Source organism: Apodemus sylvaticus, chromosome 2 (genome assembly GCF_947179515.1).
Source record: "Apodemus sylvaticus chromosome 2, mApoSyl1.1, whole genome shotgun sequence".
NCBI lineage: Eukaryota > Metazoa > Chordata > Mammalia > Rodentia > Muridae > Apodemus > Apodemus sylvaticus.
Window position 1 is genome coordinate 22,300,979 of NC_067473.1, and position 25,514 is coordinate 22,326,492.

Sequence of the window (25,514 nt, forward strand, 5' to 3'; positions counted from 1 at the left end):
AACACACTGTTCTATAGATGGAGAACATAAGACCCAGCGAGTCTTCTTGTCCAAGGTTAACAGCAAGGCAGAGCTGAACAAGAATGGGTGGGATTGTTTACAGACCTGTCAACTATGAGAACTGTATTTCCTTTTTGAGAAATTGCAATTGAGAAGCTACAGAACATTTAAATGAATTATAAAAAAAATTGTGTACTTGCTTAGATTCAAAAGTTGTTCCCTAACCTAGAGGTTCTTTGCAATTGATACCTACTAGAGGTCAGTTTTATCCAAAATGACATCAACCACAGGAGCAGTTGACTACTGCAAAACAAGACTACACGTCTTTTGTGTGCTTTTTGTTTTGATTTGTTTTGGGATTTTTTTTTTGTTTTATTGATTTTGTTTGTTTGATTGAGTCTCATGGGCCTTTTTTGTGTTTTGATAGGTAACATGAAGTTGGGTGGGTAGGGTGGTGGGAAGGATCTGAAAGGGCTTGGGGGAAAGGGAGATATAATCAAAATTTGTATGAAAAATTAAATAATAGAAAACTTGTCATCACAGACACCTGGGATATGGGAGGCATCCAAGAACCAATGGTGGTGATCTTAGCTGTGACAGCATTGGGGATTTGGAATCTGGAGCGCCCACCTCTTGTAGCTGAAACTCTGCTGGAGTGATAGGGATATCAACCCACCCACAAAACTTTCAACCCCAAATTTATCCTGTCTACAAGGAATGCGGGCACAGGGGATGGAGCAGAGACTGAGGTAATAACCAACCAATAACCAACCAACGTGAGACCTATCCCACGGGCAAGCACTAATCCCTGACACTATTAATGATACTATGTTATGCTTGCAGACAGAAGCCTAGCCTCTCTCTAGCAGCTGACTCAGAAAGATGCAGATAGCCACAGCCAAACAGTGGATGGAGCTTGGGGACTCTTATGGAAGAGTAGGATGAAGAATTGCTGTGCCCTGAGGGGAATAGGAACTCCACAGGAAGATCAACAGTCAACTAACCTGGACCCTTGGGGCTCTCAGAATCTGATCCACCAACCAAGAACAAACACAGGCTCCTATGTAACAGATGTGTAACTTGGTCTTCAAGTGGGTCCTAAACAACTGCAGTAGGAGCTGTCCCAAAAACTGTTGATGTAAGTGGGATATGTTCTAGCTGGACTGCCTCATCTGGCCTCAGTGGGAGAGGAAGCACCTAGCCTTACAGAGACTTGACGTGTCAGGAATGGTGGAGGCCTCACCCTCTCAGGAGAAAGGGATGGGGATGGGGGAAGGACTGTGGGAGGGGAGATGACTGGGAGGGGGCCAGCGTTCAGGATGTAAAGTGAGTTAAAAAAAAAGATAAAATAAAGAAAAAAGTTGTCAACATCGACCAGTTTTTGCTTCTCCATTTTTGGGTATGAATATGGTGGGATGGAATCACTTGGAAGTCATAGGCATCCGCTTTTTCTTCTTTAAATCTAATAAATACTGTATATGAATCGTTTAACATACTGATCTGCACAGGATGCACATATAAGAAGATGAGAGAGGCTAGCTGATGTGTAGATAGTCAAATTAAACACGTAATGGCTATTTTATGTATGAACTTTTGCTGCAGTAGGTTATCTTTTGCCTATAGATAGCCACAGAAGTAACATGCAAAGCGCCCCCTTTTAAACCTGTGTGGCTATGGTTTTAGACCCCATTTTGCATTTAATGAACATTTGATCGAATACCCTAAAGAATTTCAAAATTTGTCCCTCATTATTTATAATAGCCAGAAGCTGGAAAGAACCCAGATGTCCCTCAAAGGAATGGATACAGAAAATGTGGTATATTTACACAATGGAATACTACTCAGCAATTAGAAACAATGAATTCACAAAATTTTTAGGCAAATGGTTTGATCTGGAAAATATCATCCTAAGTGAGGTAACCCAATCACAAAAGAATACACATGGAATGCAATCTCAGATAAGTGGATATTAATTAGCCCAGAAGCCCTGAATACCCAAGGCACAAATCGCATAACAAATGAGTCCCATGAAGAAGTATGGAGAGGGTCCTGATCCTGGAAAGGATTGATCTAGCATTGAAGGGGAATATAAGGACAGAGAAAATGGAGGGAGGTGATTGGAGAATGGATGGAGAGAAGGTTTATGGGACATATGGGGAGGGGGGATCTGGGAAAGGGGAAATCATTTGGAATGTAAACAAAGAATGTAGAAAATAAAAATATTAAAAAAAAGAATAATAATAAAAAAAAAAAAAAAGAGTAAAAGCATTCTAAACCAAAGCCCCAAACTAGCTCTAACAAGGTGCAAGAGGAAGCGAGGAAGGCGGGACCCAGAAGAAGGAGGTGGTCTCAGGCTATGGCCCGCGGCCAGTGGCCCGATGGATGCTGGGAATTGTAGTTCCCGGCGGCCAAGGTATTCATTCCCGAGCAGGGCCGGGAAGAGCCTGACTGGCTCCCTGAAGCCTCGGGGCGGCTTCACCGGAACGCACTTCCGCGGTCGCGGAGGGAGACCAGGAGTCGCGGGTCCAAGTGGGCGAGCGGCAAGCCCGAGCCGTGAGGAGCCGGTAGGTGTAGCCAGGAACTCTCCCGTCTCGGAGTATTTTGCAAGTAGTTGAAGGTGTTGCGTGAAGCGGCGAAGTGGCCGCGAGTCGGCATTTGAAAGGTTGCCCACATGGGTGGATGTGGAAAGTGGCCGAGGAGGTACTGGGTACGGCGTCGAAGCCGCGTTCGCTCCCTCCGAGGAGCGTGGGAATGTGGAGCCGCGTTGCCGGGGCAGCTCGGGGCTGGGGGCGGGGGTGTGAGGCGCGAGCGGCGAGCTGCGAGCTGGTTGCTATTTCCGACCCAGTGGCTGACGGAGCTGGTTGTGTAACGCTGACCCGCTCCCGCTCCCCACGCACGGGGCAGCCTGGGCTGGCGGCGAGCGTGCGGGGCGGACTCACGCCATTGGCTGTGCGCAGCCGCCCCCTCCTCCGCTCGGCCACTCGGGGTCTCCTGAGGACGCGGCTCCCACCGGGGCCGGCAGCGGCGGGGGCGGGTGTGCGGGCGGAGCTGGCCGAGCTGGCTGCGCTGTCCCCGGACACTGCCCCGGCCTTCGGAGGGGCCAGGATCCACGTCGGTCCGAGACCCGCCACGCTAGGTGACCTCCCTGGAAAAGGTTGCCCAGGGCTCGGATTGGTGTCACGGATCAAGGAGCCCTTCTAACTTTGAAAGCAATTTTGCTTGATAACAACTCAAGAATCGTAGATAGGGAACCTCGATCGATCGATGTCAACACCCAGGCCACCTCCTGCCTAATTACTGTCCTAGGACCAGCGATAAACGCCGCGATCCAGGAAGCTTCCAGGCGTTTATGAGTTTTCACTCATCCTACCTGTTCGAGTTAAATAGTATTTAAAGAGGAAGTCACTCCCCTTGAGAGATGAGAAAATATAGCAAATGGCAGGTTGAGCCAAGGACGGTACCACACAGCACAAAGTAAAAAGGACATACTAGTTGCAAATAGTAGGTCGTGCAATGCAGATTAGTTTTGTCTGGTTTTATTGTAAATACTGTTCTCTAACCATTTTAGAGAATAGTGCATTTCTTTTCATTCCAAGACAACTGCATAGTGCTTTCATCGTGCTTGTTATGACTAGATAGGCAGGAACTACTGGATCTTGAAAAAAAATTCATTATTGTTTTTTTTTTTTCTTAGCTTTCTAGCCCAGTGAAGTGATTTTTAATTTTAGCCGTAATTATCCTGAACTTACAGATCACAAAATAAAGAGTTCTTTTTCTTTTGAGGCTCACATCTAGCAGTGAATATAAGAATAAATTGCCTGCGTTATTTTTTGTTGTGTTTTTGTTTTTGCTGTTTCGTGGCACTGGTATTTGAACCTAGGGCCATCTACATGATGGGCAAGCATTCTAATACTGAGCTACACCCTTAACCTTAAACTGTCTTTTTGAAAAACTTATTGTTTTGCTGTAGCATTTTATTAAGTCTAGACAATTACTGCCCCCCCCCCAGTTATATGTGAGTTAGTTGCAAGAGAAGGACTGTAGTAATTTGGAGCATTTATTCTACTTTGGAAGGTCCAGATTATCTCTGCTTTGTGTGCAGATGTGTTCCTGATTCATCTGAGTTCTCTAAGCTGATTTTCGAGGCTCAGGTGCATTAAAGGGTAAGTACATGCCTGTTCCTTGGTTATATAATGATTCTGCTGTTTCAATCAGGAACGCTGCTTTTCTTCTCTTCTTCAGCAAAATAACAGTGTAGGACCTTTGTGGGTACAGTGATTGATGGTTACAGTTTCCAAGAACACCAACATTATATGTAGAAGGGATAGCCACTGTTAGCATCGGACATGAATTTCGTGGCCATGAGACATACATTCTTTTGTAGTGATTCCTTGGAGTTGTCTCTGAAAAAATTATAATGGTTATAATAAAATTATAATAGTTATAAAAATTATAATTAAAAAATTCCAAAAGCCCTTAGCCACTATTTCTGCATCAACTTTCTTTAAACTCTCTTCAAAGCCAGAGAAAATACTCTTTTCAAAATATTTTTATTCAAAATGATACCACCCATAACATTGATGTACCACATTTTCTTCTCTGAAAGTCACTCTGGCACAGACGACAAATGTGGAGTCATTGTTTTGGAACAGAGTATTTGATTTGGTCATTAACCAAGCCAAAACATTGGAGAGACTTTTGGCCAATAAGGAGCAGAAGCAGACACATAATCTAGAAACAGCTCCAGTGTTTCAGAGATGAGGGTGTGGTGACCTTTGCCAAATGAAATGAATTCAAGTTATGCTAAACCAAATTTATAATTTTCTCTGTATCCCACTATGTATTGATTCCTTTAGTCAGTAAGTAATGGAGTACTGTCTGTGTGTCAGTAGGAGACACAATGAACAAAACAGGGATCTCTGTCCTGAAGTTCTCAAGCTGTTGGTAAAGAAGGATATATAAACAAGGAATTAGTAAGCATTATCACTGCTACCGAAGAAAAAGTAAAACATGGCTGTCCACATCACACAGCTGGGGATGGAGGAAGGCTGTGAGTCTCCCCAGCAGTGTGACTGCGTATCAGTTACAGAAGATGGTGGGACTGAGGAAGTTCTTAAAGGGTTGAAGCACTGGCTTAGCAGTTTGGAGCACTTGATGCTCTTTCAGAGGACCTGCTTTGGTTCCCAGCACCCGCATGGTAGCTCACAACCATCTCTAACTCCAGTTTCAGAAGATCTGACATCCTCTTCCGGCCTCAGACGCTGCATGCATGTGATGCACAGACACACAGGCAGGCAAAACATCCATACACATAAAAATAAAACTTTAAACAAAAATAGTTCAGGAGAATACCATGTGGCCTAGCTCTTAATTAAATTAAAAAGTAGGAAATTTGGAAAGTTAAATGGAAAGTTAATTGGAAAGTTTAGAAAGGATAAACAGTGGTTGCATAGACAGCTGTGTAAGGTAAGAGGGGCTGAAAAAGGGGGGAAGCCAGACGGGTGTACACTGTGGGGAGACTCGAGGGTTTTAGAGCCTTCATTATTCAGGACGGGGGCAGCTGTTGAGTGGAAAGAGGTGAAGTGACAGATCTGCATCTCAGAACATTATTCTGGATGCAGAATTCATCGACATAGCACAAGCGTCTCAAATTTGATTAAGTCTTAATTAAGTCAGCAATATTGTTTTAGTTTTAGTACTAAATATATCATTTCATATTATTTCCTCTGTCACCCTGTGAGACGTTATCTCACTAGTGGGATGAGACTTACTAACAAATTATAGATATGTAGAGTTAATAACAGGATGAGGAGTGAAAGGACCAAAGGAGGTGGTTACAAGATGCTGAACATTAGTTTCAGCACTTGGGTTGAACCTGAAGATTGAGATCACTAATGTTCTTTTTCTGAAACACAGTTCATGGTGTCTCTGTTGACTATAAAACCGTAAGTCCTTGAGAGTTTAACTAAGCATGCGTCACCATACCAAGCTCAGAGACCTGATGTAAAATATAGCTATAAATTCACTTTGCACTAGAATAAATGCTTGGTCTGCCCATGTTCACTGATACTGTTTGATTGTCTGTAGGCTAAGATCGCAGGAAAGGATTAATAATAAAGCTATATCTCCTGATCTTGTTCCTCATTGCCTTTGGGTTGCAGGAGTCAGTGGCATAGGACAGGCTGTTTGGAGAAACACTAATTACTTTGAAATTGTGAGTATTCATCCACTATCTCTGGAAGTAAGAATGAAACTGATTGAGTTGAGAGTTGGAGAGTATTTGCTGATGGAATCTTGAAGCTTTAAAAGAAACAGGAATAACCTTTTCTCTTACTGCTCCATCTTTACCTAACCCAGGGCAACAACCTTTCAATAAATGTTTTACTGACTTATGTTGCTTAATATAATAACAGTGATCACTTAATACATGGTAATTATGCAGTTGGTTAATCATCAGTATTTTGATTTTGCATGAAACAGCATATTTTTATTAACACACTAGACCAGTGTCCTCTCAGGGCATTTTCCATATGCATCGCATGCTACAAATACTTGTTGCATGACTGACGTCTTAGTCATAGCTGTTTCTTTGTCTGGCCCACATTTGTGAATACATTGTATGACCTCGTGGTACATGGTCCACTTCTCATTCATATAATCCTAAAATGATTCCTGTGCCACACATTATGCAAATTTCCCATCATATATGGGAAAGCAGGTCAAATAAGAACTAGAACTGAATTGTGGAGCTTGGCATCCTTAAGTATTTCTAATGTAAGTATTCCCAAACCTGAACAAGGTGTTGGTTCTGAACCAAATTCTTTGTTGCTAAAATTAAGCAAGAAAGGTAGACTTTTTTCCTAATTTGCATGAAAACTAACCTATATTTTTGCAATTTAATTCTGAAAATTTTCTGGGACAGTTACAACTTCTGATACTGACAGAAGGCAACATAATACGTAGTGAATACTATGGGAAAACTTAGAACCACCCATGTTTAATTTGAAAATCTAATTTAAGGCCAATTGTGTCCAAGCTCTGCTTTCATATTGTACCCTTAATGATGTATTATTTGAATACACAGACCTAGAATTTTTGTCAGTAAAACTGTTCCTAATTTATGTGGCTGTATAACATGACAGACATTGTTTTCCACAGAACATTGTGTTTGCTTGCTGAAGCTTGTGCTAACCTAATTTCTTAGCATTTCACCATGATTATCTTTCTGATCCTGGCTTCCTGGGAATAATGTTCCTGTACCATCTTCGTAGAGAATATCTGATTCTGGAAAAGATGATGGATTCTGTGAACATCATGATATTATATCAGATTTAAACGTCACTGTCAACTCGCCCCTTCATCTTGCTTTAAACAACAACAAAGTAAATGTACCCTTAAAAGTTGTCTGCTCTGTTGCCTCATGGTGGAAAATGTGCTTCAGTGGTGCTTTGAGGCGCATTATAAACTCTGGAGAAAATTAAATCTGAATCAGATGCTGCTTTATGGGGAAAGAATACAGCCTTGTAACTTGAGGAGAGAGAAAGGCTGTGCTGTCCTTTCCATTACAATGGCAAGGTGTTCTGAGGGTGTTCTACTTCAGAATCTGCATTTATCGCACACTAACATTAAGAGCTTTATAAATACCAAGTACTAGAGATTTCCCTGAAAAGCACTTGAGTCAAATTAAATCATCAGAAGGTAAGTAAGCAGAGATTCTAGGGCCTTTTGTTCTCTTCAGATTGACTGGAGATGGGCCCATTTCATTTCTAATAACTTCCCGGTATGCCAGAATCATAGTAGCGAGATGAGTTTGCTTTTTCTCATGCAGTATTCATCCAGTAAATGTTGCTTAAAGCACCCTAGGGTGCTGGGGACTGAGCACTGGCCAAGCAGGAAAGGCAGTCGCTCGTGCTCATGCCCAGCATTTGCCTTACACAGTGCTTCATGTGTGCTCTAAGCATGTGACATTGCATCTGTCAGCCAGGTCAAGAGGCAGCTGTCCTGCTGTCCCGCCGTGCTTCTGCGTGCCTCTGCCTTTGGTGGACCAGTCACTCACCTCTGCTTGGGTCTCACTTTACATTTGCTTGAGCGCTTACGCTGGGGTTGTAGAAGACCCCGTAGCTGTTAGTTATTGTGTTCTAGCCCGTGCTACAATTTGAATAATTTGTGATTTTTTTCACTGAATACCTGATAGGCAGAGTGGTCCATATATGTATGCTGAGTGAATATTGACAGCCAATTTTAAATTTCAGGTGATGTTACTCTCTAATTATGAAGACAAATAATGATGGCTAAAGATTTTGGTGGCTGTGTGACAAAGTGATGACAAAGCCACATGTGTGCACTTGATCTGGGACATATGTGTTCATGTACATTCATATTGTACAGGGAGGAGACAGGGGTTTCCATCTCCTTCCTTCATCTCTCTCTCTCTCTCTCTCTCTCTCTCTCTCTCTCTCTCTCTCTCTCTCTCTCTTTGTGTGTGTGTGTGTATCTGTCTGTCTGTCTGTCTGTCTGTCTTTGTTGGGCGGGGTAGGTGGTGGTGGCAGGGTCTGGTCTAGAACTCAGTTTAGAGACCAGGCTGCCCTCAGACACACTGCAGTCCTGGTGCCTCAGAAGCTAGGATTGCACGAGCTAGCTCCCTCTCTGCACTGGCATTTCATTTGTACATGTGCTGCCAGTTGGTGGCAGATCTAGGTGTGCTCTCCTACCGTGCCTGATTTGTCCTCTGTGTGTCATCCCCCAGACTGACCACACAGCCCAAGTCCTCCTGCCATGGGCTGCCGAGATGTCCATGCAGCCACGGTCCTGTCCTTCCTGTGTGGGATTGCCTCTGTAGCAGGCCTCTTTGCGGGGGCTCTGCTTCCCAACTGGAGGAAGCTGCGGCTGATCACATTCAACAGAAACGAGAAGAACCTGACGATTTACACGGGCCTGTGGGTGAAGTGTGCCCGGTATGACGGAAGCAGTGACTGCCTGATGTACGACCGTACTTGGTACCTGTCAGTTGACCAGCTGGACCTGCGTGTCCTCCAGTTTGCCCTGCCTCTCAGCATCGTGATCGCAATGGGTGCCTTGCTACTCTGCCTGATCGGAATGTGTAACACGGCCTTCAAGTCCTCCGTGCCTAACATCAAACTGGCCAAGTGTCTGGTCAATAGTGCAGGCTGCCACCTGGTGGCTGGACTCCTGTTTTTCCTGGCAGGTACCGTGAGCCTCTCTCCATCCATCTGGGCCATCTTTTATAACAGCCATCTCAACAAGAAGTTTGAGCCAGTCTTTACCTTTGACTATGCAGTCTTCGTCACCATTGCTAGCTCGGGGGGTCTGTTTATGACGGCTCTTCTGCTGTTCGTTTGGTATTGTGCATGCAAGTCTTTGTCCTCTCCTTTCTGGCAGCCACTGTACTCTCATCCTCCCGGGATGCACACGTACTCCCAGCCCTATTCATCGCGGTCCCGCCTCTCCGCCATTGAGATCGACATTCCCGTGGTCTCGCACAGCACTTAACAGAGATCTAATTAGCTGTTCAGAGGATGTCTTGTGGCCTCGCAGCCCCCTGCATATGAGCCTTTTTAGACCTGTGTACATTCTTCCTATGTTCCTTACCACTCGGTGGAGCCAAATTTGTATATCTCAGTAGAATGACATGCTGCTAGATTTTATGAGGTACCTATTACATTCTTCTAAATGTGAAACATTCCTTTTATCTTGCTTCTAAGACTAGAAGGGTCTTTAGCCTCCTTGTTGATGTCTGATCAATGACTTATATGAAAGGCCCCGTGATAACGACTGAGGCAATGAAAACAGCATATCGAACAATGCTGTTTGATCCTTACCGATATATTTCAGATTGTGCGTTGTCTCCGATGACTTAAAAGTAAAAGGGGCAGTTTCAACTTTAAGACATTTTGGTCCAATAAGGCCAGTTAGTAGTTTGTCTTCAGAACTCTACCAGCTTGAAGGTATAATTTCGTTCTCTCTTGGGACTAATTGAATAGGCATCAGTATCCTGAAGATTACTATCTTCTACCTCATTCCAGTGAAACGTAAAACTCATTTTAAATGATGACAGAGTAAGGCTAACATTTAAATATGCTTAACATTTGACTTCTTTGTTGGTTTCAGACAGGGTCTTGCCGTGTGTAGCTCTGGCTGGCCGAGAAATCACTCTGCAGACCAGTCTGTACTCAAACTGTCCTCCCGCCTCCTGAGCACTCACTACAAGGCACGCCCAACTCCATCTAGCACCTCATAAGTTTTAGTTACTGATTATATTGCTGGAGCTAAAAATGTGCCAAGAGACAGTATGTTGTTCCATTTGAAGCAAGAATCCCTGTCCAGATACCCCAGTCAGGTGGTGTTCATGCACTGTACAAGCTCACCGTGCCCAGGACAAATGAGGACGAGGTTGGTGATGCCGATGGTTGTCTCCTCAGGCACCGGAGTCTGTTCTTCAGTGTCAGCGCCGAAGAGTCATTTGGTGGCTACTATCTGAGTAGCCATGGCTCTACTCTGTTCAGTTCCTGCTTCAGGACTGAGTGCTTGCTTCTAACACTGCTTAACACTTGAATACTTATTTAGAGGATACACAAACAGGAGAAGTAGCCATGTCTATGTAGGAATTTTGATGTAGTACATTTGATAACCAGTGGAATGTTTGACTTTATGGTAGCTGGTAAACTTGTCAAACATTGACCCAGGAATGTATTTCACCTGAAATGTGTCTTTCTGACACAGACAGTCTGTGGTGTACCAGCAGAGATAGTCTGGACCCTGGAAATTCACTTTTGTTAGGTCTCCTCCCATAGCTCACAAGCCGTAATAATGGTCTCAGAGCATGAGAATGGGCAAGATGGAAGAGAGATTAAATTATACCTGTTCTACCTCTGAAACTAAGATGATACATTGAAGAGGGACAGATTTTAAGAATGTCTCTTCTGATGTGATATCAAATGGTTGAAACCATGTAAGTACTGACGTCCCACTTTGACACTGAGGGGTGCTGGGTCTTAACTCTTAGGGATTTGAGCTGCTCATTAATTAGTATCATGTCCACTTACTAGCATTATGTTCGTAAGGTTTATAGTATATTATGGTTATAGATTTTTACAAGCAGGTGATTTTATCTTAACAGTTTATGATGCCTCTTTTGCAAATTTGAGTATTCCTGTAGAGATATGTAGTGCTTTTCCGTAAGTCCAACACTACTGTATGTAGGCAAGTAAATCCAATTGTATAATTTTTAAATGCCGTCAATACAGAGCATGCATATCAATGTTTTTTTTTTTTTTAAATTATGGCTTCTAGTCTTTTCCACCTTTGGTTCTTCTCATCCGTAAATAGAACTGAGTGTTGGTCATTCCGAGACAACAGCATCTAGAATCTTGAGACTAATAATAGGTTTTTTTCCCTTTGTTAACTAATCTTAGTTCTTCTCTCACTAAACTGTTTTCAGAAAGATTAAGAATTTTGCCATGTCTCGGTGTTAGTATAAAACTAGGGCCAGCTGTAGTGGCGTTTGACTTTAATACCAGCACTCACGAGGCAGTGACAGGCGCATTTCTAGACATTCTGGTCTCCATAGCAAGATCCAAGCCAGTCAGAGCTACACAGTGAGACCCTGTCTTAAAAAAAAAAAATTAAGAAAAAAAAAGTGGACTCGGCAATGAGAATCCTAGACAGTTTTCAGCTCCCAGGATTGTAACTACAAACATTAATCTTTCTTATGAGAGTCTTTTGGCATTATCATCTATAGCCTCCAATTACTGTTTATTATGAATTCACTCAGGAAGAGAAACAGCTGTTTCTGTATTATCTTTTTAGTGTTCCAGATTGGGCATAAATAGCTGTTTTTTTTTAAAGCCATCAAATGAAAGCATGTATTTACAATCCTTCTGAGTCACTTGAGCACTCCTGGGGCTGTTACTGAGATGGGGTGGGTAACTTCTTTTGTTGCTGAAGAGCCGTTGGTTTTAAAGGAGCAAGTTTGGCAAACAACCTTGACTGTGAGATGGTGCACAGAATTTGTGTTAGCCAGCTTTGGGAGAAGAATAAATCTGAGATCCCGAGTTCATTATGCTTGTACATATGCCCTATGATGGATAGTGTGTGCTGTAAACCGCAAGGTAAAAACCTCAGTGGCTGTGCTGTGCTGCCTCATGTTTATTAAAAGATGTATTTTTACAAGTTTGTCTCTGTTCTTTTCTCAGCGTTAAGGTTAAATATTTTGGAAAACGTTTGTCATGTGTAAGTCAGTGAAAATAAGGCACTCCCAAAGACCATGGATGGGGAGCTGGGGCCTCTGCAGAACAAGCCATCGTTCCTTCAGGTGGATCACACCCTCTATTCAGTGGGCTTTTACCAGTCCACAAAAGAACACTCAATAAAGCCGTCGGCCAAATTTTCTTTTATCAGTGAACTTATGTGGGTAGGCTAGTGATTGGGAATTTGAAATATGTAGGTAGTGGCAACTTTCCTTATTTAAAGCTTCAGGTTTATGGGAAAGTTCTGTCAACACTTTTTAAAGCCTGTGATGAACCTTTAATTTTGAATTACAGCCATCTACAACCATTCCAAAGACAAACTCCCCCACTGAAACTCATGACTTTATTATGCACTATTAGGTAGCAGAACCATACGTTGCACCAAAAATTAAAAACAGCTTCAAATAGAGCATCCCAGCTAGTAACACTAAAGTGTACTAATCCAGACTCTGCATCCAGCTCTGCAGCTTTGTTGAAGTTGATCAAATACTAGACAGACATTTTATGCTAACCAGATCACAAAAATCTGGGCTTTAGCCAGAAGTGAAAAGACACATCATTTGCATTCATTATCTAATGAATAAGGCATTTCAGGGCTATTTGTGTGCATAAGGCTATTTCAGGGTTGGGACCAGACAGCTCACTTGCCCTAAGAAAAGGCTCTGAGCGCCTTGGAGGTGGATTAAACAGCAGCGAACTCAAGGAACTCCCACTAGCCAAACCCAAAGCTCTGAGCATCACAGTGAAAAACAGTAATGGGCTTGCAGTTCAGTAAGGTCAGCTGTGTGACCATACTGATAGAAATGATGGCAAAATTTTCAGTATTTAAAAAATACTGAAAAGAAAACCTGATAAATCAAGATAGGCCACTGACATCTTTAAGTGGGGTTCTCTCTTCCCATATTGCTGCTATTTTTTATTTTTATGTATATGAATGTCTTTCTTGCCTGTTAACCACTTGCATGCCTGGCTGGAGCCTTCAGAAGCTTGAAGGAAGCAAGCGTCCGATCCTTTGGAACTGGAGTTACAGATGGTTCTGAGCGGATGCATGGGTGTTGGGAATGCAGCTAGGGTCCTCTGGAAATGCAATGAGTGTTCTTAGCTGCTGAACCACTAGTCCAGCCCCTGCCCTTACTCTTTTTCTTGTCTGCACTTATGGTAAATAATCTTGTGAAGTGGAAAGACCAGAAGCCTGTCACAGACCTGGCAGCCCTCCTCTCAGATAAGCAGGTGTCTGGAAGGCTCATTGTGTCCTTTGTTGGCCATAACTATGCAAGCCAGAATGATCCCAAACTCACATAGACCTGCCTCCCTCTGTCCTCCTAGGCGTGATTAAGGGATGCCAAGACACCAGGCTTCTGGCTGCTACTTTAAGAGCTCAGAGGCAGCAGTGGCCAGGTTCCCTGAGAACCAACTGTGCATCGCTTCCCAGCACACCGAGGAGTGACATATTGGTAGCTTCAAATTGGCTGTCGTAGGAACATTTGCGCCTCCAAAATTGCCAGACGCTGCAAGTGTGCGCTCTTCTTTCTGCTGACAGTGGCTTACTGCACATTTGCCAGAGTACTGTTCCCCGGAAGAGATTAAATTGCTGGGTTTGAGATTAGTAAGGAAATTAGTTGGCAGTTGTAAAACTTTGTTAACTGATGAAGGGACTGTCTGAAAAGCCTCTTAACTGGTGTTCCTGTCTCCACCACTGCTCTAGCCCCATCCGTACTAGGGCCTGGCTCATCCTGAACACAAGCAGAAATATCTAAGAAAATGTACCCAGCCTCTGCTACTCAGCCATGTTTGCAGTCAATTACACTATTCAGTTACGGGAGCAGTAACCATTTCCTATCTTTAAAACACAGTTCTAATATAATCACCTGTATCTGGGGTCCTTCTTTTAAGAAAGTAACATGGCAGGCTGGAGAGATGGCTCAGTAGTTTAGAGCACCGACTGCTCTTACAGAGGTCCTGAGTTCAATTCCCAGCAACCACATGGTGGCTCACAACCATCTGTAAGGGGGTCTGATGCCTTCTTCTGATGTATCTGAAGAGCAATGGTGTACTCATATACATAAATAAATAAATAAATAAATAAATAAATAAATAAATAAATAAATCTCAAAAATAAAACGTACGATAGCTGTTTCTTCATCCAGAAAAGGGAAATTGCTTTTTCTAAAACTCATTAGCAGTTGAGGTAGCCAGCTTTCCTCTGGTTAAACAAATACTCTAAAAGCTTGTGAGCAAAGGATTTAGAGGAAGAAGCTGAGACATTGTGATTTAGTAGGGAACATTTAATCTGATTGTTTTCCTAACATCAAATCAGATGATTTCACATGCCAAAAGAGGACACAGAACCCCTTGATGGGAGAGTAAGACAGTGGAACAACCACAGTGCCCATGGTAATAAGCTGGCTCGGACAAAGAACAGAACAGAAATCAAGGAATTCCTAGCACTGTGGGAAGGGAGATTATCTTGTGACTTAGCTCAAAGGAAATCTGTAAATCTGTATCCCAAAATGAATGATGGATGCAAATTCCATTTATTCCAAGAACAAAAAGCAAGAGTTAAGGAATCAAGGAATCAAAATTTAAAGTTATTTCAAATTCAAATGGTGAGGAACAAAGTCCTGCCCTTGTTAGTTTTTTGTTTGTTTGTTTTGTTTTTGTGGTTTGTTGTTTATTTGTTTTTCAAAGCTCCACTGTCTTCAGTTACATGTCAAGAGTGTGGTAGCCTGTGTTTCTACATTGAAATATTTGTTTTAGTTTTGACAGATGCCTCTGAAGTCTATTTTAGAAGCAAAGGCACTCATTCTGCCAAAGAAATTAGCAATGAATGACACAGCGTGAATAATGCCAATGCCAAATACAAGCACTACTACACACGTCCCTAACTCTGCTGGAACTGTCTCTCTGGGGGCTGTATGACACCAGGACAGGACCAGCATCCTGGGCATTGTGCAATCACAGTTTAAGGATTCTTAGGTTGTCTATATGTCTTAGCTATTATGAATAGAGCACCAATGAACATTGTCTCTGAGAAACACTTAAATGTTCAACATCCTTAGTCATCAGGGAAATGCAAATCATTGCAACAGCCATTTTTCGTATAAATGTATTCAGTAAATTAATATTGTGGCTGTTTTTACTTTTTCTAGTTAATTTCCCAAGAACAACAGAGATACCAAGATTTAGTCAAGTTTTACTGCAATACTGGGGCAGTCATTGATCCACCTCAGCTAATCTGGCTACCCTTCCAGCCCAAATCCCTGTTAACACTTGCTCCAGCTGAACCCTCATGATGTCTTCTGTCTCCTCCTCCCTCCTTGTGGTTCAATCTGTTTTACAATTCTCTCTTTCCCTCCCCTGACTGGCGGAAGTCCCGCCTTGTTCTCTCTTCTGTCCAGCCATTGGGTGATCACCTTTTGTGACAAAGGAGAGAACAAATGGTAAGCACTGTTTCCACAAACTTGAGACAGGAGATTCTTGACAGAGGCATTACAGTGTCATGTCCGGACTGAAACAAGATAAGGAAGAAGATAAATCAAAATTTGAATAACACAGGTATAATCTTTATGTAGCACACAAAACATTATGTCTACAGTGATAAGGGGAAACACTCCTCCCTTGCTGGTCGGAGTGTAGATTTGTACATCCATTGTGGAAATCAGTATGGCAGTTCCTCTAGAAGATGAGAATTGATCTACCTCCAGACCCAGCTATACTACTCTTAGACATACACCCAATGGATGCTTCATCCTGCCACAGAAATACATGCTCAACCATGTTCACTGCTGCTCTATTTATAATAGCCAGAAATTGGAAACAACCTGGATGTCCCTCAACAAGTGCATGAATAAAGAAAATTTACCTTTACACAATGGAGTTTTGCTCAGCTGTCTAAAAAATGAAATAATGAAAGTCACAGGTAATTGGAACTAGAAAAAAAAGTCATTCTGAGCGAGGAGGTAACCCAGACCCAGACAAATGTGACATTCGTTTTATGTGTGGATATAGTTGTAATGTCACTGGTAACCAAGCTACAGCGTGTAGAACCACAGAGATTAGGTATAGTGTAAGGGACTTGGGAGTCGGGGAAGAAGATCTCATTAGGAAAGGTTAAAAGAATAAAAAGTTATGGGTGGATGGGAGGGGGTGGATTGGGACAGGAGGATCAATGAAGAGTGGGAGAGAAGAGAAGATGAGACGGGGATACAGAGAGAGCTAAAAATTAAGGGCCAGTTGAAGGGTAGTACAGAAACGTAATAGAGTAGAGCTTCCTAAAATATCTACTCATATGCGAAGGTCTAAGCAGAATCACCAATTAATGGGAGACAGAGCCCCAACTGGCCATCTCTTGTCACCAAGGAAAGTTTCCAGTACCGGGATGGGGTTATATCTAATTGAGTTGTTGGTCAAAGGGGTCTGATGGAAACCCCCCAAACAACCGAGGCTGTTGTCAAGTCTATGGGTTGTTCTCCACAAACTGATTGCAAGGCACCATTACTGATGCCAACACTTACACAACTCAGTGATCATGGAGAAGTCAACCTTTTGTATCCATAGAGCCTTCAGTCCTAAGCATCATTGCTACAAGAAGAAACTGCATTCTATCAAACGAGAAACATAAACACCAGCCCAGCCACAAACACTTTGATCTACAGTGCCATCTTGTCTGCAAGATATCCTAGTACAATGGGGGCACAAACTTTCTTGGAGTAGTCACCCAATATCTGACTTGAATTAAGGTCCACTTCACGAGATGGAACTCAAACCCAACATTGCTTGGGTGACCAAAAACCTGAGACTAAATAGTTCAGAGACCTAGGGTAAACCCAAATACTACTGTTTAAAAAATAGCAATTAAATGACTCCTAATAAATTAATACCGTGCTCAGCCATCATTAGAGAAGTTTCTTCAAATCTCTCCACCCAGGGATCGGGGAACTTTCTGGAAGAGGAAATAGAAAGACTGTAGGATCCAGAAAGGATAGAGGCCACCAGGGAAGCAAGGCCCTCTAAGTCAGCAGTGCACATTTGAACGCACAGCCTGAGACAGGATGCCAGTGGCTCGCATGGATTTAGACCAGATGGGGTCCTAAGCTGAAAGTAGCGGACACACTCCGCCAATCCCTAACCCAGAAGCTATCCTCAGTTGATAAGAACTTGGAAATGAAAGCTTGTTTCTTTCAAGAGGGTCACACCAGGAAAAGGAACTACTGTTAAGGGTAGGCTGCATGCCCTGCCTGCCATAAATGCCTGATAGAAAATGAGCTCAAGGGCTCAGCCGTTAAGAGCACCCACTGCTCTCCCAAAGGTCCTGAGTTCAAATCCCAGCAACTACATGGTGGCTCACAACCATTTGTAATTAGATCTGACGCCCTCTTCTGGTGCATCTGAAGGCAGCTACAGTGTACTTACATTTAATAATAAATAAATCTTCAGAAAAAAAGAAAAAAATGAACTCAATCGCATCTTTGGAGGTTCCTTGTCTCATAATATCATGTGAATGCTTTTCCTTTATTTACCATATAATTTTATATATATTTATATTCTCTCTTTTTTTTATCCTTCAGGTCCTTTGAATATATATGATGGCTTCCAGTTTAGTGTTTTTATGGGATTCCTGAGTGTTTGAATGACAGGGTCTCCTTTCTTGTGCCTTCTCTTGGGCTCTTTTTTCTAATGTTATTTGTTTTGTCCAGTTCTGATATGTTGGTATTGTTCTATCTTATAGTTTATTTTATTATTATCCCATAAAAAAGAAAAAGAGGTGGGGGAGGGGCTGGGAAGGAGAGGGAGGGGTTGTGGGAGTGAGTACCCCTACAGTACACATGCATGAAGTTATCAAAAAACTAGAAAGTTAATCAAAACTGTAGAGTCCCAGACTCCAGCCCCTCTAAGGGTCCTGTTGCAATCTCGTATGATAATTATTTCTGAAGAGGTAATGAATTTTCATTTTGACCAGGGATGTATGAATTATAGTGAACTATTTGTGTGAAGAGATTCTGGGGAAAATAACGTATAATGCTTTCGAACATGCAGACCTGGGATTCGAACCAGACTTCTTCCCATACATACTGTGCAATGCAAAGGCTATTTATCCCACCCTCATCTGCAGCCAGTAAGATCCCAGATCCTCCTGGCATAATTACAAAAGACAGACATCTGCATCGGGGATGCAGAAGGGACTTGAGGGAGAGTGAATCTTAATTATGGTTGTTACTAATAAAAGCAAGTCTGTGTATTAAGCCCCACAGATGTTAGTGCTGGTCACAAAACACATACCTTTAGAAAAATAGATCTCTGTTTTACAAGGAGCTGTGGACTTCCATTGTCAGTACTATCGCAAGAACCTCCATAGCTTCTAATGACCATAATATCAGCTATAACGGAGATGAAGAAAGTTAACGGTCCTTTTAATGCTAGCTGCTTCTTGTAATGCAGTTACCATTAATGACTCGTTTAGACAAGTGTGGAAATAAGAGAGTGAATAGAAGGAATATGAGATTCGATGTATATGTTTATGTCTGTTCCTTTTCTGGCTGTCCAGAAGATTTCCCCACTGTTCCCTTAATCAAAGCTGCAGCTTCTCCTGAGGCCCCTGCTCATTTTAAACCTGCCCCTCCCCCCAGATGTTTGCAGCCAAAGAGAAACTGTCGTATGGTTTTTATTGCTGCAATGAAGCGTCATGACCAGAAAGCAAGCTGGGGAAGAAAAGGTTCATTTGGTTTATGCTTCCTCACCACAATCATCAAAAGAGGTCAGGACAGGAACTCAAGGAGGGCAGGAACCTGGAGACAGGAGCTGATGCAGAGGCCGTGGAGGGGTGCTGCTCTGTGACTGGCTCACCATGGCCCAAGCAGCCTGCTTTCTTAGAGATCATAGGGCACCAGCCCAGGGACGGCACCACCCACAATGGGCTGGGCCCTCTTCCATCAATCACTGATTACGAAAACGCCTATAGTTCTGCCTGTATCTTACGGAGGCATTATCTTTTTTTTTATTCGATATATTTTTTATTTACATTTCAAATGATTTCCCCTTTTCTAGCCCCCCCACTCCCCGAAAGTCCCGTAAGTCCCCTTCTCTCCCCCTGTCCTCCCACCCACCCCTTCCCACTTCCCCGTTCTGGTTTTGCTGAATACTGCTTCACTGAGTCTTTCCAGAACAAGGGGCCACTCTTCCTTTCTTCTTGTACCTTATTTGATGTGTAGATTATGTTTTGGGTATTCCAGTTTTCTAGGTTAATATCCACTTATTAGTGAGTGCATACCATGCTAGAGAACATCATACTAAGTGAGGTAACCCAGACTCAAAAGGCATTATCTTAACTGAGGTTCCTTCTGTTCTGTTGTCTTTAGCTGGGTTAAAGTTGATGTAAAACCAGCCAGTACACAAACCAAACCTTCAGTACACCGGGATCAGTTGTGCAGTTCCCACAGGAGAAAAGGGAAGGAGGCAGTACAGAGCCCAGCATTCCATAGGACTGAGACCACGTACCTCAAGCCAGGTCATGAGATTGCGCCTGAATACCCACGTTCATTATTTTGTGGCAGTTAATGTGGCCACCGCCAGACTAAATTAGCAAATTGTGAACCATTGCACCCAGGAGATGCCTGGGAACCTCCGGTTACATTTTAATCAATTGGTCAGTCATAGCTATTTTGTGTGTGCTTCTGCTTAAGGATAAATTATTTATGAGGATATGTTGTCTTACTAACGACTCATGCCTGGCAGTATTATGATTCAATAAGAAAGAAATATTAGCTAATGCATTCATTTTCCTGCAGGCACAGCGTGCTCTTCTGCTTGTGAACACAGCATAGCAACCCCAAATTATCCTTAGAGGAGGGGACTTTCAGCAAAATCTCTCTCTCCTCTCTCTGTCCCCCCCTGTCTCTCTCTGTTTCTCTTTGTCTCTGTCTCCTCTCCTCTCCTCTCTCTCCTCTTTCTCCTCTCTCTCTCTCTCTCTCTCTCTCTCTCTCTCTCTCTCTCTCTCTCACACACACACACACACACACACACAGAGTGAAAGAACATGGAAATACAGCCATAAGCAGATGTCAGAAAGGATGCTTGTTCTCAGTATGAGAGCTGAAACAATAAGTCAGAGTTTCCTTCTTACTCCCCGACTCCACCTGTGGAAATGTTTCTGAGCTCTGCAGATATCTTAGCATGGCCACGAAAGCAAAGTGAGTGCTAACTCGAGTCACAAATGGATTTTTGTAAGAAGGTTAATTCATAGATACTGCATGGATGATCAAGTGTGAACAGAAGTCAAGAGGCAGCATTTTTTAAGGCCTTTGGTGGACTCAAACAGAAAATGAACCCAGTGACCTTTAAGATGCACACAAATTGGATGTGGTAACACATTATTTCTGTAAGCCCAACATTTGAGATCCTGAGGCAGGAGGATTGCTAGTTGGAATATATAAGAACATCTTATCTTTTTTATGGGAAGCAAGGCCCTCTAAATCAACAGGATCAATGCACATGGGATAATATAGGAACATCTTATCACAAAAATAAACACATATCTATACAGACTGGACCATATCTCTTGTATTTTGAAGAAGACACAGCAGGGAGCATGTGAAGTGGAACCCTCTTGTGTCAGCCGTCATCCTGTGGGCAGGGTGGCTTTGGGTTGGCATCCGGAACGCCCTGTTGGTGCGTCTTGGCTTTCTCTTCTGTAAGTTGAGACTGGTAATGGTCATCTTTCTTCTCCTAGTGCAGTTCCCAGGGGGCAGTGGATATTTAGAAGTTTTCTTTGTTATTTCATGTTGGGGTTGAGATTGAAAGGATAAACACATTCAAATTTTCCTTTGTACCTGGTTCGCTCCTCCCAGAGAGAACACACCAAATCTGTGCTAACATGTATGGAGCCACATATAATTGAAAAATTTTCTAGCCAAACTTGCTAAAGAATGTAAAGTAACTCAGTCAGTGGGTTTTAGGGTCTAACTCCATTCATACTAGGGATTTTTAAAAAAAGATTTATTTATTTTAAATACGTGAGTACATTGTGGTTCTCCTCAGACACACCAGAGGAGGGCATCAGATCCCATTACAGATGGCTATGAGCCACCACGTGGTTGCTGGGAATTGAACTCAGGACCTCTGGAAGAAGAGCCAGTGCTCTTCACCACTAAACCATCTCTCCAGCCCCATACCAATATTTTTATAATGTTTTTGAGGCAGAGTCTTGCTATGTAGGCCAAGATAGACTCTACTTTCAATCCTCTGGTGTCAGCCACTATATCGCTGGGTGTTACAGGTATGCACCACCACACCCAGGGTCAGCTAGACTTCTAAAAGGAAAAAGGAGACATGAGATCTAACACCCAGTGTGCAGAAGCCACGGTTTAGAGGCAGGGGCAGTGAAGAGTAAGTTCCTGTAATGGAGGGGTTCTGATAGGTAGCAGCAGAGACTCCTGAGAAAGACCTCCGGGCAGCCTACAGCCATTGCAGTGTTCTTCCACCCAGTCTATTCATGATGCAGCCCTAACTCTCTAGTTCTCCGGCAGGAAGTATATCCACCGTGTGCATGCTAGCCATGTTCCTGGAGGAAGCATTCATATTCCAGCAGTTGCTGGTCGTGCACACACTAACGATAGACTCACAGAACAAAATGTTCTACTCTGGAGCCAGAAGGGGTCGGGGGAAGACAGGGTGCTGACTGGGCCAGCTGCGGTCTCTCCAGGTAGACTGTGATGCTTTTAATAGGCTTGGCCCAGGGAGTGGCACTATTAGGTGTTGTGGCCCTGTTGGAGTAGGTGTGTCACTGTGGGCGTAGGCTTAACACCCTCATCCTTGTTGCCTGGAAGCTAGTATTCTGCTAGAAGCTTTCAGATGAAGATGTAGAACTCTCAGCTCCTCCTGCACCTGCCTGGATGCTGCCATGTTCCTGCCTTGATGATAATGGACTGAACCTGTAAGCCAGCCCCAATTAAATGTTGTTCTTATAGGAGTTGCCTTGGTCATGGTGTCTGTTCACAGCAGTAAAACCCTAAGTGAGACACAGACATTTGTCGTGTTTCTCCAGTTGTCTCCATTATGTCTCTACCATTAAAGAATATTTAACTCAGTGAACCCGTGTATAGAGAGATTCGGTAACAAGCTGTCGGTATATTTTGTATCAAGGCAGAAAAGTAATTCACTGGGATAAAATAAAATAATGTATGGCAACTTGACTTGAAAGTTGTATAACCGTCTATTGACAGAACACATTGGACCAATGAGATGACTCAGTGGTAAAGGTGCTTGCAGCCAAGTGATCCCCAGAATTCACTGTGGAAAGAGAAAACTGATCCCTGAGAGTCAACCTTTGACCTCCACACATCACACATGGAGAAAAAAATCTGAATAATAGTAGTAGTAGTAATAATAATAATGACGACGACGACGACGACGATGATGATGATAGCCCTGGCCCTAGAGGCACTGCAGGTATAGCGGCTGTGTTTTCACACATAGGTGGCAGAGAGGAGGGAGGCTATGTCTGCACGCAGTGTTCTGATCTATGAACATCTGAATGACTAGTGGCCTACCATTCCCTGAGTCTGCGATGATCAGTTCAGTTCTGGGCAGGCCTGGATGGGCTCGCAGGACACGGACCAGGCCTGAGGCTAGACCACCACCACCTAGGACTACGGGCTCCTGGTCGGCGTGAGCCCGAGTCAGACAACGCTCACATGGGGCAACTCAGGCAGGCCCAGGAGCAGAGCAAGCCAGAGCCCACCACCAGACTGGGAGCTAGCCTGTGACAGCGACCACCCTGCACCAAGGAGGCCTGGGAGGGAGCAGAACATGCCTGAGATAGCCCTTGCCCGGATGACGTAATGCATGGGCAGGGCATAGCTCCTGAGATGACCCCACACACCCAGAGATGATGGGTGCTTCTAAGAGAAGCAAGTGTGTGGTGGAGAAATGCGAGAGAAAGGGAAACAGAGAGATGTGGGCACAACGAAGAGAAGCAGAACTGGAGACTGCAGGGTCGTGAGGAGCAGACTGATAAGAGTACCCGGTGATGCCATCTGGGACCATGGTGGGGTCCTGTCCTGTGCTGCCTCCAGGAGCCACGTCTGGGTCCGTGGATCTAATCACTAAGGCCACACCTTCCACCAGTGCCACTTCCCATGGGCCAAACATATTCCACAACCATGTATCTGTGTTTTGGAGTTGCACAGGATAAGCACCACTGACATAATCCTGTTTAACCTCCTGTTCGTGCCCTTAAAGAAGTTTTATTTTACACTGACTGCCTCATGTGTACAAGAAACTCTTCGATTTGGAACTCCTTAATCAGAAGCCAAATGTGGGTTGGGTTTCAGTATTTGCTTTAGTGATCAGTTTATTAGCACAGAAACAAGTGTCACTTAGCCGCTAGCACATTTGTGCTTAACCATTTTAGATCAGCATGAAGTGTGCATGTCTACTCAGAAGGGAGCATTGGATATGCCTGACAGCATGGATCTTGGTAAGGTCAGTACCACCCAGGGCCCGGGGTTTCCTTGGATACCGGTGAGAGCACAGTGAATGAGTGCGGGTATAATGCATTCGACTTAGATGGCAGCGGCACGGACACGGTAAGCCCAGGCGAAGAGCCCAGTCCTCCTGTGCCCTCACCTCAGCTGTCCTGCGTTTCGGACTTTTCTTGTTTCAACTCCAATGAATCATACAAACTCGCCAAATTAATACATCCCTTTACATGGAGATACTCGTAAAGAATAATTTGAAGATCAGCTTATGAAATGTAGCTTTTCATAGCAGTGTGTGACATAGCCACACACCCCCAGTTTTCACTTGCCTTCACTGGCTTGGAAGAGAGCCACGTGCCTGCTGCTCTCTTTGTGTGGAACAACCCTGACATCTAGTGGAGACTTCAAGTAATTACAAGGAATTTTTCACGTGAGGTTTTGCACCTTACTTCCAGAAGATCCTGCTATACCACTCCTGGGCATATACCCAGAAGACTCCCCACCATGTAATAAGGATACATGTTCTACTATGTTCATAGCAGCCCTATTTGTAATTGCCAGATGCTGGAAAGAACCCAGGTATCCCTCAACAGAAGAGTGGATGCAAAAAATGTGGTATATCTACACAATGGAGTACTATTCAGCCATTAGAAACAACGAATTCATGAAATTCTTAGGCAAATGGATGGAGCTAGAGAATATCATACTAAGTGAGGTAACCCAGACTCAAAAGGTGAATCATGGTATGCACTCACTAATAAGTGGATATTAACCTAGAAAACTGGAATACCCAAAACATAATCCACACATCAAATGAGGTACAAGAAGAAAGGAGGAGTGGCCCCTGGTTCTGGAAAGACTCAGTGAAACAGTATTCAGCAAAACCAGAACGGGGAAGTGGGAAGGGGTGGGTGGGAGGACAGGGGAAGAGAAGGGGGTTTGCGGGACTTTCGGGGAGTGGGGGGGCTAGAAAAGGGGAAATCATTTGAAATGTAAATAAATTATATCGAATAAAAAAATAAAGAATATAACTAATAAAAAAAGAAAAAAAAGAAAAAAAATTCATTTAAAGGGACATTTATGCAGCTTAAAGGGAAATCAGAGTATGCTAAACTTAGGACGTTGCTCCTGACGTTTCGCCTTATTGTGCACACCAATTTATTCCATACTCTTAGAATAGTTCATCCAACAATAGGTTCATCTTAGTATTAATCTCCATTTCGTATCTTAAAGAGATTTACCTAGCCTTTAATCCCAGCACTCAAGAGTCAGAAGCAGGTGGGTCTTTGTGTTTGAGGCCATCCTGGTCTCAGAGCAAGCTCCCTGACAGCCAGGGCTACACACAAAAAACCTGTCTGGAAAAACCAATAGAAGAGGAGGAGGAGGAGAAGGCAGAAGAGGGATTGAGGGGAGGAGGAGAAGGAGGAGGAGGAGAAGGAGGAGGAAGAGGAGGAGGAGGAGAAGAAGAGAAGAAGAAGAAGAAGAAGAAGAAGAAGAAGAAGAAGAAGAAGAAGAAGAAGAAGAAGAAGAAGAAGAAGAATTTTATTTAAATTCTGTGTATATGTCTGTGTATGGGAATTTGCACGTGCACCACCACTGCCCAGCTCAGGATGTTCTTTCTTTTGACGGGGGAGAGTGGGATTTTTGTTTGAGACAAGACCTCTAGCCCAGGCCAATCTCAGATAACTTTGGCCTCATAGTCTTTCTTCCTTCACCTGAGCTCCAGAACTATAAAGGTGCATTATGCCTAGTTTATGCTGCGCTTAAGGCTGAA

The 25,514-nt window shown here is 43.4% G+C and overlaps 1 protein-coding gene and 1 non-coding gene across 2 annotated transcripts; both read left to right on the forward strand.

Annotated features, from left to right (window-relative positions):
- Positions 1-2,414: 2,414 nt before the first annotated feature.
- Cldn12 (claudin 12) lies at positions 2,415-12,189 on the forward strand. The gene is made up of 4 exons (XM_052173163.1): positions 2,415-2,564; positions 4,075-4,163; positions 6,162-6,214; positions 8,747-12,189. Exon 4 carries the CDS (start codon positions 8,776-8,778, stop codon positions 9,508-9,510), a length of 735 nt encoding a protein of 244 aa, XP_052029123.1. The 5' UTR covers positions 2,415-2,564; positions 4,075-4,163; positions 6,162-6,214; positions 8,747-8,775; the 3' UTR covers positions 9,511-12,189.
- A 10,498-nt stretch (positions 12,190-22,687) lies between these two features.
- Positions 22,688-22,814, forward strand: LOC127679566 (small nucleolar RNA SNORA17). Its single transcript, XR_007976860.1, has one exon. It is a non-coding gene; the product is annotated as a small nucleolar RNA SNORA17 (small nucleolar RNA).
- The last annotated feature ends 2,700 nt before the right edge of the window (positions 22,815-25,514 follow it).

Coding starts and splice junctions, on each gene's coding strand:
- Cldn12 (XM_052173163.1), top strand. CDS start 8,776: ATGGGCTGCCGAGATGTCCATGCAGCCACGGTCCTGTCCTTCCTGTGT.